Source organism: Leuciscus leuciscus (assembly GCF_965113295.1).
Source record: "Leuciscus leuciscus genome assembly, chromosome: 3".
Classification (NCBI taxonomy): Eukaryota; Metazoa; Chordata; class Actinopteri; order Cypriniformes; family Leuciscidae; genus Leuciscus; species Leuciscus leuciscus.
Genome location: NC_138727.1, coordinates 10,168,768 through 10,184,955, shown reverse-complemented (window position 1 = coordinate 10,184,955; position 16,188 = coordinate 10,168,768). Strand labels below are relative to the sequence as shown.

General features: G+C 35.0%; 1 protein-coding gene across 6 annotated transcripts in view; it reads left to right on the top strand.

Moving 5' to 3' along the window:
* The window catches only part of dmd (dystrophin), a 105,594-nt gene extending 91,096 nt beyond the window's left edge, over window positions 1–14,498 (top strand). For 4 of the 6 annotated variants that reach the window (XM_082163602.1, XM_082163605.1, XM_082163606.1 and 1 more), the window contains 7 exons: window positions 1,168–1,233; window positions 1,603–1,668; window positions 2,198–2,356; window positions 3,505–3,748; window positions 7,698–7,818; window positions 11,004–11,096; window positions 14,009–14,498. In XM_082163602.1, coding sequence (XP_082019728.1) covers window positions 1,168–1,233; window positions 1,603–1,668; window positions 2,198–2,356; window positions 3,505–3,748; window positions 7,698–7,818; window positions 11,004–11,096; window positions 14,009–14,106 — 847 coding nt within the window. In that variant the 3' untranslated portion in view covers window positions 14,107–14,498. Of the gene's footprint in view, window positions 1–1,167; window positions 1,234–1,602; window positions 1,669–2,197; window positions 2,357–3,504; window positions 3,749–7,697; window positions 7,819–11,003; window positions 11,097–12,758; window positions 12,785–14,008 lie in introns of all 6 variants that reach the window. The other 2 variants (XM_082163604.1, XM_082163603.1) reach the window with 2 other exon arrangements.
* Window positions 14,499–16,188: the final 1,690 nt, after the last annotated feature.

The window sequence follows — 16,188 nt, the reverse complement described above, 5'->3', positions numbered from 1 at the left end:
AAATATTTTTATTTAAAAAAAATTAAAATAATTTACTTTGTATTCAAAGAATCCTGAAAAGAGTTTCTATTTATGTAGTTATGTGTTTGTTTGTTTTTTTATACGAATTAATACAGCCTTAGTGAGGATAAGGATCTTTCAAAAACATGGGGAAAAAAATCCTACCAACCCCAAACTTTTGAACAATAGTATGTATTTTTTTTAACCAGGAATGCAGCTCAAAATATTGGGAACATTTTATTTTCTTTGCCTAAACTGAGATGAATCATAAGCTGCAATGAACTATGCACATCTCAAGAGACAGTATGTCACCCTAAAATAATGGTGAAAATAAAAATGACTATTACTATTTTATATAATGTTTAATACCCTTATGTTTGATTTTATCAGAAAAATTTATTCAAAGTGACTGTTGATTTTTTGTAGTTTATAAAATGTTGTTCCTCCATAATATCACTCTTAAAAATAAAGGTTCTTTATTGACATCTATGGTTCCATGAATTCCATGAAGAACCTTTAACATCAATGGAACTTTTCCATTACACAAAAGGCTCTTTATATTGGAAAAGGTTCTTTAGATTAATCAAATATTCTTCACACTAGGATCAAAGAATGGTTTTTTTAAAGGGATAGTTCACCCCAAAATGAAAATTGTCATTAATTACTCACCCTCATGTCGTACCAACCCCGTAAGAATTGCGCTCAATACAAAAGAAGATATTTTTGATGCATTCTGAGAGCTTTCTTTCCCTCTCTAGACGGCTTTGCAACTAACACTTTGACGCTTCAAAAAGTTCATAAAGAGATCGTAAAACTCTTCCAAAAACTAAACTACTCGATTCATATGGATGATCTCTTTATAAACTTTTTGAAGCGTCAAAATGGTAGTCGCGTAGCCGTCTAGGGAGGGAAAGAAAGCTCTCAGATTGCATAAAAAATATCAACTTTTGTGTTGAGCGCAATTCTTACGGGTCTGGAACGACATGAGGGTGAAATAATTATTGACAGAATTTTCATTTTTAGTTGAACTATCCCTTTAAGAACGGTTCACTAAGAGGTTCTTTGGGTAAAATGAAATGGTTGTTCTATAGCATCACTGCGAAAACCCTGTTCAGTTTAGTCCTGTTCATCTGTGTTTTCTGATCTTTGCTCTTCTGTCACTGGTAGGCCGTCATCTTCCCCTCAACTCTCCCATGACGACACCCACTCACGCATCGAGCATTACGCTAGCAGGTGAGTCTTTTTTCAGCATGGTTATTTTGGTGTTACTATGTAACTGTATATTTAGGAGATGTTTACTTGCATTGCATCAGGGCCGGGTAATGTGATGGTGTATACCGTGCAACGGTACTACAAATGTGTCAGCCAGTAGAAATGTTGTACCATTTATAACGTGGTTGATATATTTCCGTGAGTTTGAAATTCGTTTTTTTAACCAGAAATATTTAAATAATAAATAATATCAGAATGTTGCTTGCAGAGTTTAGTAACAAACGACATGCATTTGTGTTCATGTGAAGCACGTAAGCTGGAACAGTGGTGCCTTACTGACATGCATGAGCTGTGTATGAATGAGTACAGAATGATGTTGTGTTTTCACAGGCTAGCTGAAATGGAGAACCGAAATGGCTCATATATGAATGACAATGTATCGCCCAATGAAAGCATGTGAGCTTGCATCTCTTTTACACTCTACTGTACATAGTATTCATATGCATAGTATATGAATGTAATGGTGTGTGAAAGAACCTAAAACTGATCTACTCACAAATGTCTGAGCACCTGCATACATTTAAATGCTTGTGGTTGCATAACAACCTCTCCTTTTATGAAAGTGCTGCAACTTCTTATAGGAAGATTATTTTCTTACTCTCATGTCATTCCAAATTAATTTTCATTTTCCGGGTGAATATCAGCTCTTTCCACTCATACACAAAGTGTTAGATATCAGTAATAAACCAATAATATTAAATCGTATTAAATATTAAATCCCAATAAAACGATTACATGCAAATGCTCTTATACTGCCGTTTTTTGTGGTATTAAAACAATAGGATTGTGTTTAGACCAGCTTACTTCTCACAAGCCGATTGAGCTGGTGTGTTTTAGAGTTTGAGGCAGCAAATGTTAATTGAAAACTTGAGCAATGGATGTAATGTAGTGAAGTGGAAATGGAGTGCTGTTGTTGTTATTGTAGGGATGATGAGCATCTGCTGATCCAGCATTACTGCCAGAGTCTGAATCAAGGCTCTCCACTCAGCCAGCCGCAGAGCCCCGCTCAGATCCTCATCTCAATGGAGTCTGAAGAGAAGGGAGAGCTCGAGAGAGTTCTCAACGATCTGGAGCAGGAGAACAGGTTTGATTGCATGGCTGCTTTCTTTACAGTTCAAATGATTGGTTTTAAAATGAAATCCAATGAGCTTAAACTGGACTATATTTCTCCAGCAGTTTGTCAAGACAAACCGCATTTACAGCATTTTATTAAATCACATATTTTAATAAAAGTGCCATGCTTTAGATTAGTGATTTTTCAAATGGTCGGTTGCCAAATGAAAATGTTTTCCGCAAAAATGCTTAATGCAAATAATAAAACCATATATTAGTTCATAGTTAGGATAGCAAAATAAACAGGCTTATCAACTTTCACAACAGAGATGCTTCCTATATCTTTCTATATCAACTCAACTGTGTTTTGTAATATTAATCCATTTCAATATTTGTTTGTACTTTCGATCAGTGGTTCTCAAATTCACCATCCAAGTACTACCTAGAAGGCACGACTCTTCCCACACTGCTGAGTCAAGTATGTGGGCTACACACTGGAGTCTAATATTAAACACAGTGAGCTATATTAAAATTGTGAATGCAGAAATAATAAAAACAGATTTAATATTTATAAAAAAATAAGAATTATTTCAAAAATGAATTCAAAAATATGTTTTATATTTTATACACAACTATTCAAAAGTTTGGGGTCGGTAAGGTCTCACCAAGGATGCATTTTTTTAATAAAAAAAACATACAATAAAAACAGTAATAATGTGTAAAAAAAAAAAATCTAGCCATTTAAAATACTGTTTTTAAATATTTTATTTAAAAATAAAAAATATATATAAAACATTTAAATATTACTGTTTTAATTTATTCCTATGATGGCAAACAATTACAATCATTACTCAAGTCTTTAGTGTCACATGATCCTTGCTATTCAGGAATCCTTTCTTATTATTATTAATGTTGAAAACAGTTGTGCAGCTTAATTTTTTGTGGAAACAGTGATGCTTTCCCCCCCAGGATTTAATGCATCCTTGCTGACAAAAAAGTATTAATTTCTTAAAAAAAATAAACATTCCTTATGATAACTTTTGAACAATAGTGTATTTTGCTGGATGAGCTACAAAACATGAGCAGTCCGTGCTGACAGCGTAATGCTTATTTATCTGTCAGAATCACCCGTCGCTATTTTCCGTGCTTTTTTCTGAGGTTGTTGTCATTGTTGTGCAGGAAGCTGCAGTCAGAGTACGATCGTCTGAAGAAGGCACATGACCACAAGGGGCTGTCGCCGCTGCCCTCACCCCCACAGATGCTGCCGGTCTCGCCCCAGAGTCCACGGGACGCAGAACTGATCGCAGAGGCCAAACTACTGCGGCAGCACAAGGGACGTTTGGAAGCAAGAATGCAAATCCTGGAGGATCACAACAAACAGCTGGAATCACAGCTCAAACGCCTTAGACAGTTACTTGAGCAGGTGGGTGGTGCATATCCTTAAGAATTTACTGATGCTTATACTCACTGGCAGTAAATATCAACACTTTGGAACTGTTGGTAAAGAAATGAAAATCAACCAGTTGTCCCAGCCTCCTGTCTTACATCTGAACTTGGATTGAGTGTAAATGTCTTCAGATTGCACACTGGTCATTTATAAGGCATCTTTCTAATCACGGTCTGTTCATGTGGTTCCTTTTGATTGTCGACAGAAGAAATTAAATGCTCAGTGCATTGATATATTTTAATGTCAATATTTGGCTTTTAATGTTTGTCAAATTTGTAGTTAAATATAAAATAATACATTTTGTGGGGAAAGTCAGTTTTAACAGTATTTTTCAGTATATTAATGTATATTAGGGCTGCACGATAATGGTTAAACTATTTTGTTCAAAAATTATAATCATGATTCAGATACAGATATTCCAGAGAAAGATTAGTATATATACTTTTACTTCACCTAATAGGCCTGTTGGTGGCGCATAGACTTCATTTAACCTAATCTTTGTTCCAATAATTCTAAGTGTTCAATTTTTACTTTCTGATGTAGCAAAGAGGCTGCATAAGTGCATTTATTCACCAACCATGATCGGCAACAATATGGTCGAGATTCATACTTGGATTTATTACAGTTAGTCACAGAGAAGGTTCACTCGCAGATTTAGTAGCAGCAAATCGCAGACGCAGCATCGTGAAGGAACACATACTGCCTGTATGACACTTTAATTCAAGCAGAATTTCACAATGGACATCGCTAAACTTCAACATACACGTTTGTCGGCATTGTTAGATCATCTACGCTTTTTTTGCAGCCCAGAGAGAGTCTCTCATGATTGCCAGGTTGGGAAGATTAAGTAAAACACTGGATAGAAAACGTATCCTTTAAGAGAAAATCTCAGTTTGGGGGATTTATGCTCTTGACATCTGGCAACCAAGCAGGAAAGATTAGGCTAGTTACCAATGCAAGATAACGAAAATGTCAAATTGTCAAAACGTTTTCAGGACAAATAACCAGCGGGTCAATATCACAACAATTATTTTTAATTAATCGAGAGAAGCAGATATCGGTATCACGATTCAAATACAAATGAATTGTGCAGCCCTAATATATATTAAGTATATTTATAGTTGACGTTTCTCTTGAGTGATTGCAATGCATTCTGGCATTATCTTGTCTATGATCCGTGAAGGACACATGTAATATTTCCTTAGAATTTGGCTGAAATGAGGTGTTTTAAAAGACTAGGATGGCAGATCACTAGGTTTTTTTTAGTGTGCTGTTTTTAGAAGTAAAAAAAATATGGATTTGTTTGATCAATTTGAAATTGTTGAAGGAAGTATTTATGCTAAATTTAGATGCTGTCAGGGTGAATAAAGAAAATGTTTATATATTTTGACAAAATCTTCCTGAAATGTTTCATCTGTTTAAAGATGTATTAATATTCTCTGCAAACGTGTGGATTGAAGGCTTTGTTTTAAAATAAAAATGTATCAAAGATTTTAAATGTAGTTTATATTTACAAATTGACCTTTTGTCTTTCTTTGAGTTTTGAAATGGCAGTAAATGGAATTTTTCATAGATGTCTAAACCAAAGACCTATACTATAACATGGAAATATTGTTGATTAATGTTGTTTTGTTTGAATGCAGACATCTCTGTTAGTTGTCCTTGCAGGACACGTGTTGGCATTCACTGTTCTGTATAATAACAGCGTAAATGATATTGATCACGTTAAGAATACAGTCATATTCACACTCAATCATTTTAGCATAAATGCATGTACTACAATATTTTAAAAATGAATGAAAACGAAATGTTGTACTCTAATAATAATTCAAGGGTTTGGTTTTGTTCAGTTGTTCGATCGGTTTATTTGCTTTTCTGACCAGACATGGTTTGAATTTTTATTTTTATTTTTTTTTGGTCCATAGCATTTGATCTTGTGAAAAGACCTAGTGCATTATTGTGCTTTTTTTTTCTTCAGATGAGTTACTTTTTTCTTTTCTCGTAATTGGCAACACAGCACATACAGTGTTGCTTGTAACCGATTGTTTCAAGATACATAGTTGAATTTTTACCTACCATACTTTATTGATCGATACAATATTGCACAACAGGCTTTATTGATCCTGTTATTTTCAGGTTCCACAATACTTTGCCCATATTGAAGCTGAGGATGAATACCAGGTCTTTTTGGTGGCCAAAAGAACCTGTCATTTGTCCTCAAGCGACCAATTTCTCTCTGTAATTAGTTTTGTGGAGTTTGTTTGATGTCAACTTCTTCAGAAGTCTTGAATTGAGTGGAAATTGGATATTCTGTCTGCATCATGTCTCAATGAATCAAGCGTAATGTCTCGATGCGTACTTCTCAAAAAACATTAGTTGACTGGGGGTCTCTGCCAAATGGAATGTATATCAGATTTTTTCTTAGAAGAAATGGCTTCATGTGTTCTCTGTGGACCCTTTGAACTAAAATCTCCAGCATCTCATGCTGCTTCCAGTGGCCGCTTGGCCGAAGCAAGAACCAGACTCAATGAACGTGGATAAATATCTCTCCCTTTGTTCAAAGCCAATGGATAATTGGCTTCACTTCTCTGATGTTTTTTGTTTACCATCTTCAGTTTCATCCAAAAAGATTTTTCATTACACTTACAAACAAGCCTTTTGCCTACCACTGTATGTTTTTTATTTTAATAGAATCAATTACTTACATTTTTATCTCTGTTATTTGTTAATAAACATGTTCTGATGTTTCACATATGCTCATGTGTTTGGCTTGACAAAAATCTCAGGAAGAGAAATGAAATCACCAGAACCATCATTCTTTATGCAAGAGGTCTTGTGTTAAAAATAGTTAATGGTAGATGGTTTAAACACACTCATTAAAGCACATGTGTAATGTGGTTTTAGTAACTTTAAATAGTTGTGCAGTGACAAACCATTTCATCATTTAAGTTAATTATTTTTAGGTACTGGTAAGATTTAATTGCAGTTAAGTATTCATTTTAAGATACACTTGTAAATAATATATAAGCCAAGATGAGCGTGTACAGTGGTCAGCATATTTATGTTCATTGTAAAACTTCCAAGAACAATGCGGAAATATGGTAATACCTTTCAAAAGTTAAGAAATTGATACTTTTAGTCAGCAAGGATGCATTAAATTGATTAAAAATTACAATATATACTTTTATTGTTTAAAAGAAATTAAAATGAATGCTGTTTTTTTAAAATACTTTCAATTATTCATCAAAGAATCCTTTCAAATCACAGTTCCCACAAAATAATGTTAGTAATGAGAAACCTTTCTTGAGCACCAAATCAACATTAAAATATGGGTAATTAATAGGTGTCTATGACAGATGCATTAAAAATGATATGCAGGAAGTTTGTAACAGTTGTAAATATTTTGCATTTAAAATCGCAACATAGAGCTTGAATAGCTGCAGGACACCACTAGAATTAATGGGGTCAAATGATAGGATTATATCATAGAAGACCTTGTTTAACTTTTTGAATATTAATGTAAAGGACAAAGGAAGAATTGTTGTTTTTTTACTGAAGGTTTTTTTTATTTTTATTTTTTTTTATCTGTGAATGTTTTTGAACACTGATTGTCTGGTTTATTTTATTTTTATATTTATATTTAATAATGGCATCTCGTCCACTATTTTGTGTGTATCCTTGTGATGTTTTTTTGGCCCTATTGGTCTTATTTCTAAAACCTGAATGATGCAAAAACACAGCAACTCTGAGAGCCCATGCTCTTGTTTTATATTGCAATTATGAATGTTTTGGGAAAGTTTTAGATTGAAAATATATAAATGAATGTTTTCAAATGAATCTGGAAATACAGAAGCACAACCCAGTGCTGATGTCTGCGTCCAGTCCCCTGCCTAATCTATATGGTTCCTTTCTGCCTATGTCCTAGCCACAGACTGAGTCCAAGGTGAATGGTACTGCCCTGTCCTCACCCTCCACTGCCTCTCCGAGATCTGACACCAGCCTGGCCTCACTGCGTGTGGCCGCAAGCCAAACCACAGAGACCATGGGTAAATGTCCCTATAACAACTTCAGTTTAAACCTAACCCTTCAGTATTATTCCTAAAAACAGATTTAACGTGTTCTGGAATTTTAAGCAGGGCAAATAAGTAATCAGTGTTATGTCAGTCTTACATATTGTCTTGTTAAAAGAAACGTTACATCCTTAGCAGGATACTGAAATATACAGTACCAGTAGACAGTTGTGTAAACGTAATATTCTTTATTAACTGTTCAAATAATAGAAAACCCTTCCGTTTTGGTGTTTCTTGAATTATTCTGTGTGAAAGTAAATCTAGTCATTAATTCAATCCCCTCTTTCTGACCTCTGTTAAAATTAAAATATTAATTTCTTAATTACAATTCATGTCAGTTAACTAGTCAAACTATGTTCAATAACTGTATTTTGTGAAGCTTTCTTTGTTAGACTTGGCTTGAAGCCCAGGCTGGTTTCAGCAAAAGATTTTCAGAACCGATAAAAAGAGGCAATGTTCTTATCTGTGCCAAACAAAAGGAACACACAGAGCTTTTATTTGTGTGAATACAAAAGAAGTGTTTTTTTTTGCCCTTAACTGCTAGCCAACATCTTATTTGTTGTCTTGTGAAGGAGAAAACAGTCCAACAAGGGTCCAAAAAATGGGCTGTCCTTCAGTATTTGAAGAACAAACACCATTCATTTTACAAGCGCAGTCTGATGTTCAGATTATCTATAATGTCTTCCTATATTGTATTTTTCAATTGATCTAGATGAAAGATTCACCTTAAGTTATGAGTTTTCATACATACCTGGAACTGGAATGTATAGGTTTATATAAGTTGTATTTTTCAATATAAATGTACTCAAATTATGATTAAGATTGAGTACCTGACACAATTTAGTGGGGGGAATACATTTTTTTTTTTTTATACAATACTGTATTAAGGATGCCTTTTAATATTGAGGTATTTGGGTAGTTGACATGAAATTTCAAAAGTCATCAGTTTTCTGTAGTGTGATGTACTGTACTTCATATGAAATGATTTCACACAACATTTTCTAATTCTTGTTTAGTTATTATATGTTGTTTTAATTATTTATGCTGTTATATTTTAAAAATTATTCATCACAACACAAGACGTGCAAAAAAGCAAAAGGTGCAAATCTAGAGCAACTTTAGCACACATTACTTTCTCACATTTTGGTAGATAGTCTTTTATAATGGCTTTCTTTTATAATAAAACTTTTTTTTTTTTTTGGGCTTTATCTGTTTTTATGACTTTGTCAAAAATATTTAGTTGTTGATTTTTTGGGTGACAGGTATCAAAGAATTACGTTTTTGGTTGCTTTTATTGTTGCTTTTATTTATTACCCAAAATTAAATGAATATAAATGAATTATTATACATTTATTATGGAAATTGTGAAATATATCTGATAATTAGATAATTCGAGATCTTAAGCCGGGTGCACACTGTACGATTTCGGCCTCGATTTGGCCCTCTGAGACAAATCGTGCAAATCCTAAAAGATTCCTCTGATCCTAGACTAAAATCTGAAGTCTTTGATCGTTAGTTTGACATGTTCACCGACAGCCGATTAATGACCGTTGCGATCAAATTGTAAATTGACGAAATTGATGTTTTGCTTTGGCCAGAGTTCTGCTTGAATGTACTTGAGTGGACTTTTATTTAGCTAAGCTTGAATGCTCTCATTTCAGTGGCTTCAAAAATCTGAGACTACATTTAAAATCTGCGGGTTTGATTTAAGCCTGCAAATAAAGCAGTTGTGGAATTTTGAAAAATTCTAGTTATGACGTAGAATGATATCTAGATCACTAATCAAATATGTGGCATTCGCCATTTGAACCCCTTAGTAGTACAGATAGTCTGGGGTTTGAATTACAAAATGCTTAAAAGAACATTCTCAAATTATTCTAGATAACGTGATCGTTGATCAAATTCATGTTCCACTCAAATCGCTACACTGATTCATCTTGCAAAGAAGTTGAGGTGCAGTGTGTAAATTTTCTAGTGTAAAAAAAATCTAGTGGTGAGGTTGCGAATTGCAACCAACAGAAGTTACGGTGGCCGACAGGAAAATATGTCGTCGTCTGAAGGCCAATTTATACTTCTGCGTCGAGTGTACGGCGTAGGCGACGCCGTCGTGAGCATTTATACTTCTGCGAATGTCTGTGTTGCTCTGCAGTTACACCGCCGAAACGCGAGTTGGCGCGGGTGGGTTTTAATGTTCCACTGTGTCTACATTCCTCGCGGCTGTTTTGAGTTTGTCATACAGATGGCTGTATTTCCGCACTTCTTCAAGCAATCTCTCATTCACTTAGTCTATTTCCATGGCTCTTCACTGATCTTCGGAATTTAAAAATGGCGGGCAGTGCAGAAGATCATTCCGGAAATGCGTAGGAGGAAACGCGATGCTATCCAGCCGACCAATCACAGATCTTGCGGTCCGAGTCGCCGCGACGCGTAGTTACATTTTTGAGGAGGTGCGCGTCAGGGTACGGTGAATGGTACGACGTATGGTACACGTCAATGCGTATGCTACGCCGTACCTTCTACGCGCACCCGACGCAGAAGTATAAATTGGCCTTGAGACAGCAGAGAGTAGCCAGATAAGCAACGAGGTTTCTTTACAAAGATACATGAAGAAATTGTTTACTTTATTATTCAGTAAAATGCTATGTTATTGCGAATATGATTGTTACTTGTTCATCATTGTGTCAATGTTTTATTCGCTGACTTTAGCTAGCTTCTTTGCACGAAGAACAACATCGTGACGAAACGCGCTCTGTAGTAGTTTGTCCGTTTAGGGCTACTGTAGAAACATGTCGGTGCAAAATGGCTATTTCAATGTGAGGGGACCCGCGGTATATGTAAATAGAAATGGCTCATTCTAAGGTAATAAAAACATAACGGTTCATTATATATAGTTATGTATATGATATTGAATTTCTGCCAACAGACCCTCTTAAATATTACACAATGCACCTTTAACATTTGTGGAATTTTTTTTATTTGTGTTGTACTGTTGTACTCTGCATGAAAGTCCTCAGTGATCTTCAATATTATCCTTTAAGTCAATAATACAGGAAGCAAACACTGTCTCTGTTTGAACGTGAGATGTCACGGGCGGCAGGATGACTTCCAGCGTTTTTAAGGTCAGTTCTCAGTTGTAATTCGGTCACTGCTGTGTGTTTCAGGTGATGATGAGCTGTCCAGTCCCTCCCAGGATGCAAGCACTGGATTAGAGGACGTCATCGAGCAGCTCAACAATTCCTTCCCTCACAGCCAAGGTGAGAATCCGTACTGTCTGGTACGAGGAGGAACTAACACTGATGCAGATGGTCTTTAACTGGCAAAAAAAAAGTATTAAAGTGCCCCTGTTATGCTATTTTAAAGTTTCTTAATTTCATTTAATACATCTCCTACAATAGATTTACATGCATTCAAGGTCAAAAAACACTTTAATTTTCTACATACTGTGTATACATTGCAACATCACTTCTTTTTCTCACAGAATCTGAAACGGTTCGATCAATGTTTCAGTCTCTCTAAACGGCTCCTTTCTGCGAGCCTGCTCTGCTCTGATTGGTCAGACGGCTCAGTCTTTTGTGATTGGTCTATCGCTTACAGCGCGTGACTGAAATGAAACTCAGTTACCATATCTTGTGTACACAGTGAGAGAAACAGTTCATGCCTCTTCACATCCTCATCCTTTAGAAGTGCATGCAAAGTGGATTTTCTTTCGCAGTGCAGAAAACATCATGTTCTCTACATGTTGACTACATGAACCAAACTCTTCCAGGCCTCAGCTACAACTAGTGTTAAAGGGTCAAAGTAGACATTTGTGGACATTTCTGTTCTTTCTTTTGGGGGACAGTAACTCAGATGCACTTTGATCCTTGAAGCTTTGTGAACCTTTTCCATTCACAAACAGCTGTATTAAACACTGCATGAAAGGTAATATTTGAAAAAGCATAATAGGGGCAGTTTATCACTATTCTTTACATGTATTGCAGTTATTTAAGGTGGCAGTAATTACAGATTGAGTCAATTCAAGATCTCAGTAATATTTTACATAATTTTTTTAGCAATATGGAGAAAAAGATGAATTTGTAACAATTTACAATAATGCATTTAATAAATTACATTTGTTAACATTAGTGAACAAGAACTAACAATGCACAATACTTCTTTTATTTAATTGATTAAATCTGTAAATTATTGTAAATCTCAGCATTTACTAATACATTAAAGCAACACTAGTAATGGACAATTCCGCTATCAACCTGTAGGGGGACCGAAGAGGAAAAGTTATTTGGTGTTGCTTTAAGATCAAAAAGTTGTCTTAAATTAAAATTATTGTACTGTAAATTAACATGAACACTTAACTAACATTTATCAAAGGTTAAAAAATGCTGTAAACATTTTTCATTGTTAGGTTAATGCATTTATTAATGTTAACAAACGAGATCTCCTTGTAAAGTACTACAGATGAATTTTGAACCACCGCCTGTACATTTTTGCATGATTAAGTCACTAAATGCCCCTTTGTTTCTTAAGCTTCTACTTCTCCCATTGCAAATTGATGATGGGAGATGTTTTCAAATGATAAAATATGAAAATACACCTTTTAATATACAGAATGAGTCTTAAGTAATTAACCTAAAACAACAGAGAAATGATTGGGTAATATTGATGTACATTCCTTTCTTCTTAACACAAGTGTTTCTCTTTTTAACAGTGACTCTTAACAGTTTATGTGTTGTGGGCAAGCACAGAATTGCAAATGCATACTAATAATAAACATCAGAAAAGATTTTATGGATGCTAAACAGCTTGTTCTGGTAACAGTGCTTGCTTGCTACAGTACACATTCTGTTTAGATTCAGTCTGTCTATCTCTACTCCACCTTTACTGATATTTCTTATTTCCTGTTTTCCTCTGTGTCCAAGGAGGTGGACGGCTAAACCCATGAGAGGTCAGTATTGTTACTAACTCTTTTCTCTTTTTACTCTTTCTTATCCACTTTACACCATGATTTGAAGTTCGTTAAACAAGGATGCGTTTATTTGTTTTAAAAAAAGAGTAATATTGTGAAATATTACAACAATCTAAATAAGTTTTCTATTTATATATATGTCTTTAAAAAAAGACAACTGTCTTTTGTGATTTTCAGCATCATTACTCCAGTCAACAGTGTCACGTGATCATTCAGATAAATGTCTGTCTCTGTATCATACATTGATGCTGCTCACGATACATTTCTTATTATTACTGTTTCAAATGAGATTGTGGTTCTTCCACGATTTTGAACAGACAACTAAACAAAATAACGTGATTTGCTTGAGGTTCTGGAAAAAATTTAATTGCTGTGGTCTATTTAAAATAAATCAGTTTGAATGAATGATTCAATGACTCACTCATAAAGACTTCACTCGCTTCATTACTGGATGAATCAGCATTTTTGAACAAATCTCTTAAATGAATGATTCAATGACCTACATTTTTAACAGTCACTTGTCGCCACCTGGTGTCATAATAATGTAATTGATAGAATCTTTACTTGAAGTGCCAAGTTTCTTTCAAAAGGCGATTTACTCTGTTTTGATCTCTACTGTAGACATCTGTTTTATATTCTAACTATAAACTTTTATCCCAGTACTTCTGTGATAATATATACACACAAATAATGATACTGTGTGGTTGGAAAGACTGTTTTATACCTATACATGACAACTGCTGTCACTGCTCTCTACTCTGAATGTTCCGGTGTGATTTTGTCAAAGGTTTAAGAGACACAAGAGAATCATTGTCATTTAAGAATATGATCACATTGGTTTTTGAATTTGAAACGATTAATGGTGCATCTCTAATATGTATCTTATTATTGTTCCTCCTGTCAACACAAAAATCCCACATTGGCACATTATAACATTTTTACTCTGGTAAAAATCTACTTTTCTCTGGTCTTGATATCAAATTCACCGCCTAACAGAACACCAATGAAGGAATGCCATTGAATGCATTTATATTTGGTGTCGGCTTATTATGCAACGATATAAGATTGCGCAAATAAACACCCAAACTCTTAAAACGATCTGAAATTTGTATTCAGTCTGTTTAGAAGTTTTACATATAATGTATTGTTGCATTGCGTGTTCAGACTAATAACATGAAATCTGTTTTTTTCCTTCTCTCGCAGGTCCTAATGTGGGAAGTCTTTTCCACATGGTTGATAACATTGGACATGCCATGGAGTCGTTGGTTAATGTAATAACCGAGGAGCAGGATTTAGACTGAAGATGTCTTCTCCTCGTTGCATGCTTTTGTAGTGTCAACAACTGGACAGGATATGTTTACAATGGGAATATCAATAAAAATCTATTTTTCTGAAGGATCGCGGTTCCACATTGTAGATTTGATCTTTAGTAGTTTCAGTAGTTTCTTACGGAGAGTCTAGAATTGTTATTAATGAAAAAAAAAAAGGTTTTTAAACTTCTATGCAATTGTACAAAAACAGAACGAAAGGTGCGTGATAACATGTAACATTGCGTGCCATGTCTTTGTACAAAGTGGAGCGCATTTTAAAAGTGTTTTATCTAAATGGGTGACTGAGTATATGCAGGGGTGCTTTATCAACTAATTTTGTTTGTAACAAAATAACAAATGCATATTAAAAGGCAAGTCCGTTATCTGTGTGTGTGTGCGTTAGCTTGTGCAAAAAGAGTGTATGAAACATGTCTTTGTGTGTCTGTATGTTCGTTTAGTTTTTTCCTGTATGTAATCCGGCCCATTCAACTACTGCAGTCATCATGAAAAGAAAACCGATGCCCTGATTAAAGGTGCAGTAAGAGATTTCTGAGAATCATTGTTGATATTTGAAATCAACCCAAACAAACACAGCCCTCCCTTCATTGCTTCGCCACCAAAATGCACAAACACGCAGTGCAGGAGTGGATGTCTCTTTATCATAGCAGAAGCGAAGCAAAATAATACTTCTTGAAAAATAAAGCGAAGATGACGAACGAAATGACAAGGAAGGTCAAAAAATTAACATGCAATACACGAGTATATACAAGCAGGAGTTTGTTGTTAATCGCCAGCGACACACACTCAAAACCAATGTTTTGTGTATGAGCAGAAACAACACAACCTGTGTGTCCATTTCCGGCACTGGTTCCTTAAGACTTTCATTAACATGGTTCCTAAAGCTCTTGCCTGATCATAACCCTTCTTTTTCCAGTGATATTCCTCTGAGCTTTTCTCTTTTGTAATGTCTCTCAGCCATCTCTCTTTCTACAGTCTTTCTTCAAATCTCCCTCTTGCTCTCTCTCTCTTCTCCCCCATCATGAGTGGACACGCCCCCTGCTGCCGATTGGCTACAAGTGTGTTGCGGCGCTCGGTCCGATCCACTTTCAGCAGTGTTTCTCAGAAATCGCTTACTGCACCTGGAAGGTTAAATACTGTCTACCTCACAGAAATGCCCGTCCTCCATGCTCTGTCCATGTTTATTAATGGAGCAATAAGAATCGTGATCATAATATTTATGAATTACCGACAACTTCCTGGCCAGAATATTGTCCACAGTCCTGCTAGAGACATTTTAACCCATGTACCAGAATGATAATTTATCTACTGCTTGAATCGTATGGTGTTAGTTATATTTCTGTAAGTAACAAAATAAGAGAAAAAGATTTTTGACAGAATTAGGGTGTTTAAGCGTTCAGTTTGAAACTAAAGACAAATATTCTAACGATTAACCTCTAATAATCAACACCATCTTGTAATACTGGAATGAATCGTACATGAAGAGCCATGTTGTCATTGTTCTAGTTATCCAATGTCTGACTTTAAATGTTCATCTGAGGTTATTTATTGACGTTGACATCTAAAAATGCAAGCAAACAATAGCACGGTTTACAGAAATCCACTTGAGATGATGAAGCGATACAAAATATGCCATTCTGCATTGTTCTTTAACACATCTGAGTTTGTTTGTGTGTCTTTTTATTAAACCTTTATGCTTTGTGTGAACAAATATATCGAAATAAATGATCATAATGTATATGTATGCACACTTTATGACCGTTACAAAAGAGTTTTGCACCTTGGGAGATGAGCATGTCCAGAGTACTGCATATTTATTTCTGAGATGTGCTGTTTGATTCTAACTCTTGTTCTGAAATCCTACATTTTATTTGTAATTACAAAAGGAATATTTTACCAGACAATGAAATGTAATTGTGGTTTTATTAACTTGCCACTGCATTAGTTGATAAAAATGGAAACACATTATGGCCACCATTTGTCTGTTTCATTATGGATTCACTTTGCCAAAAAGCAAGTAACTGATTGCATTATCATCTGAGATACTCAATATCT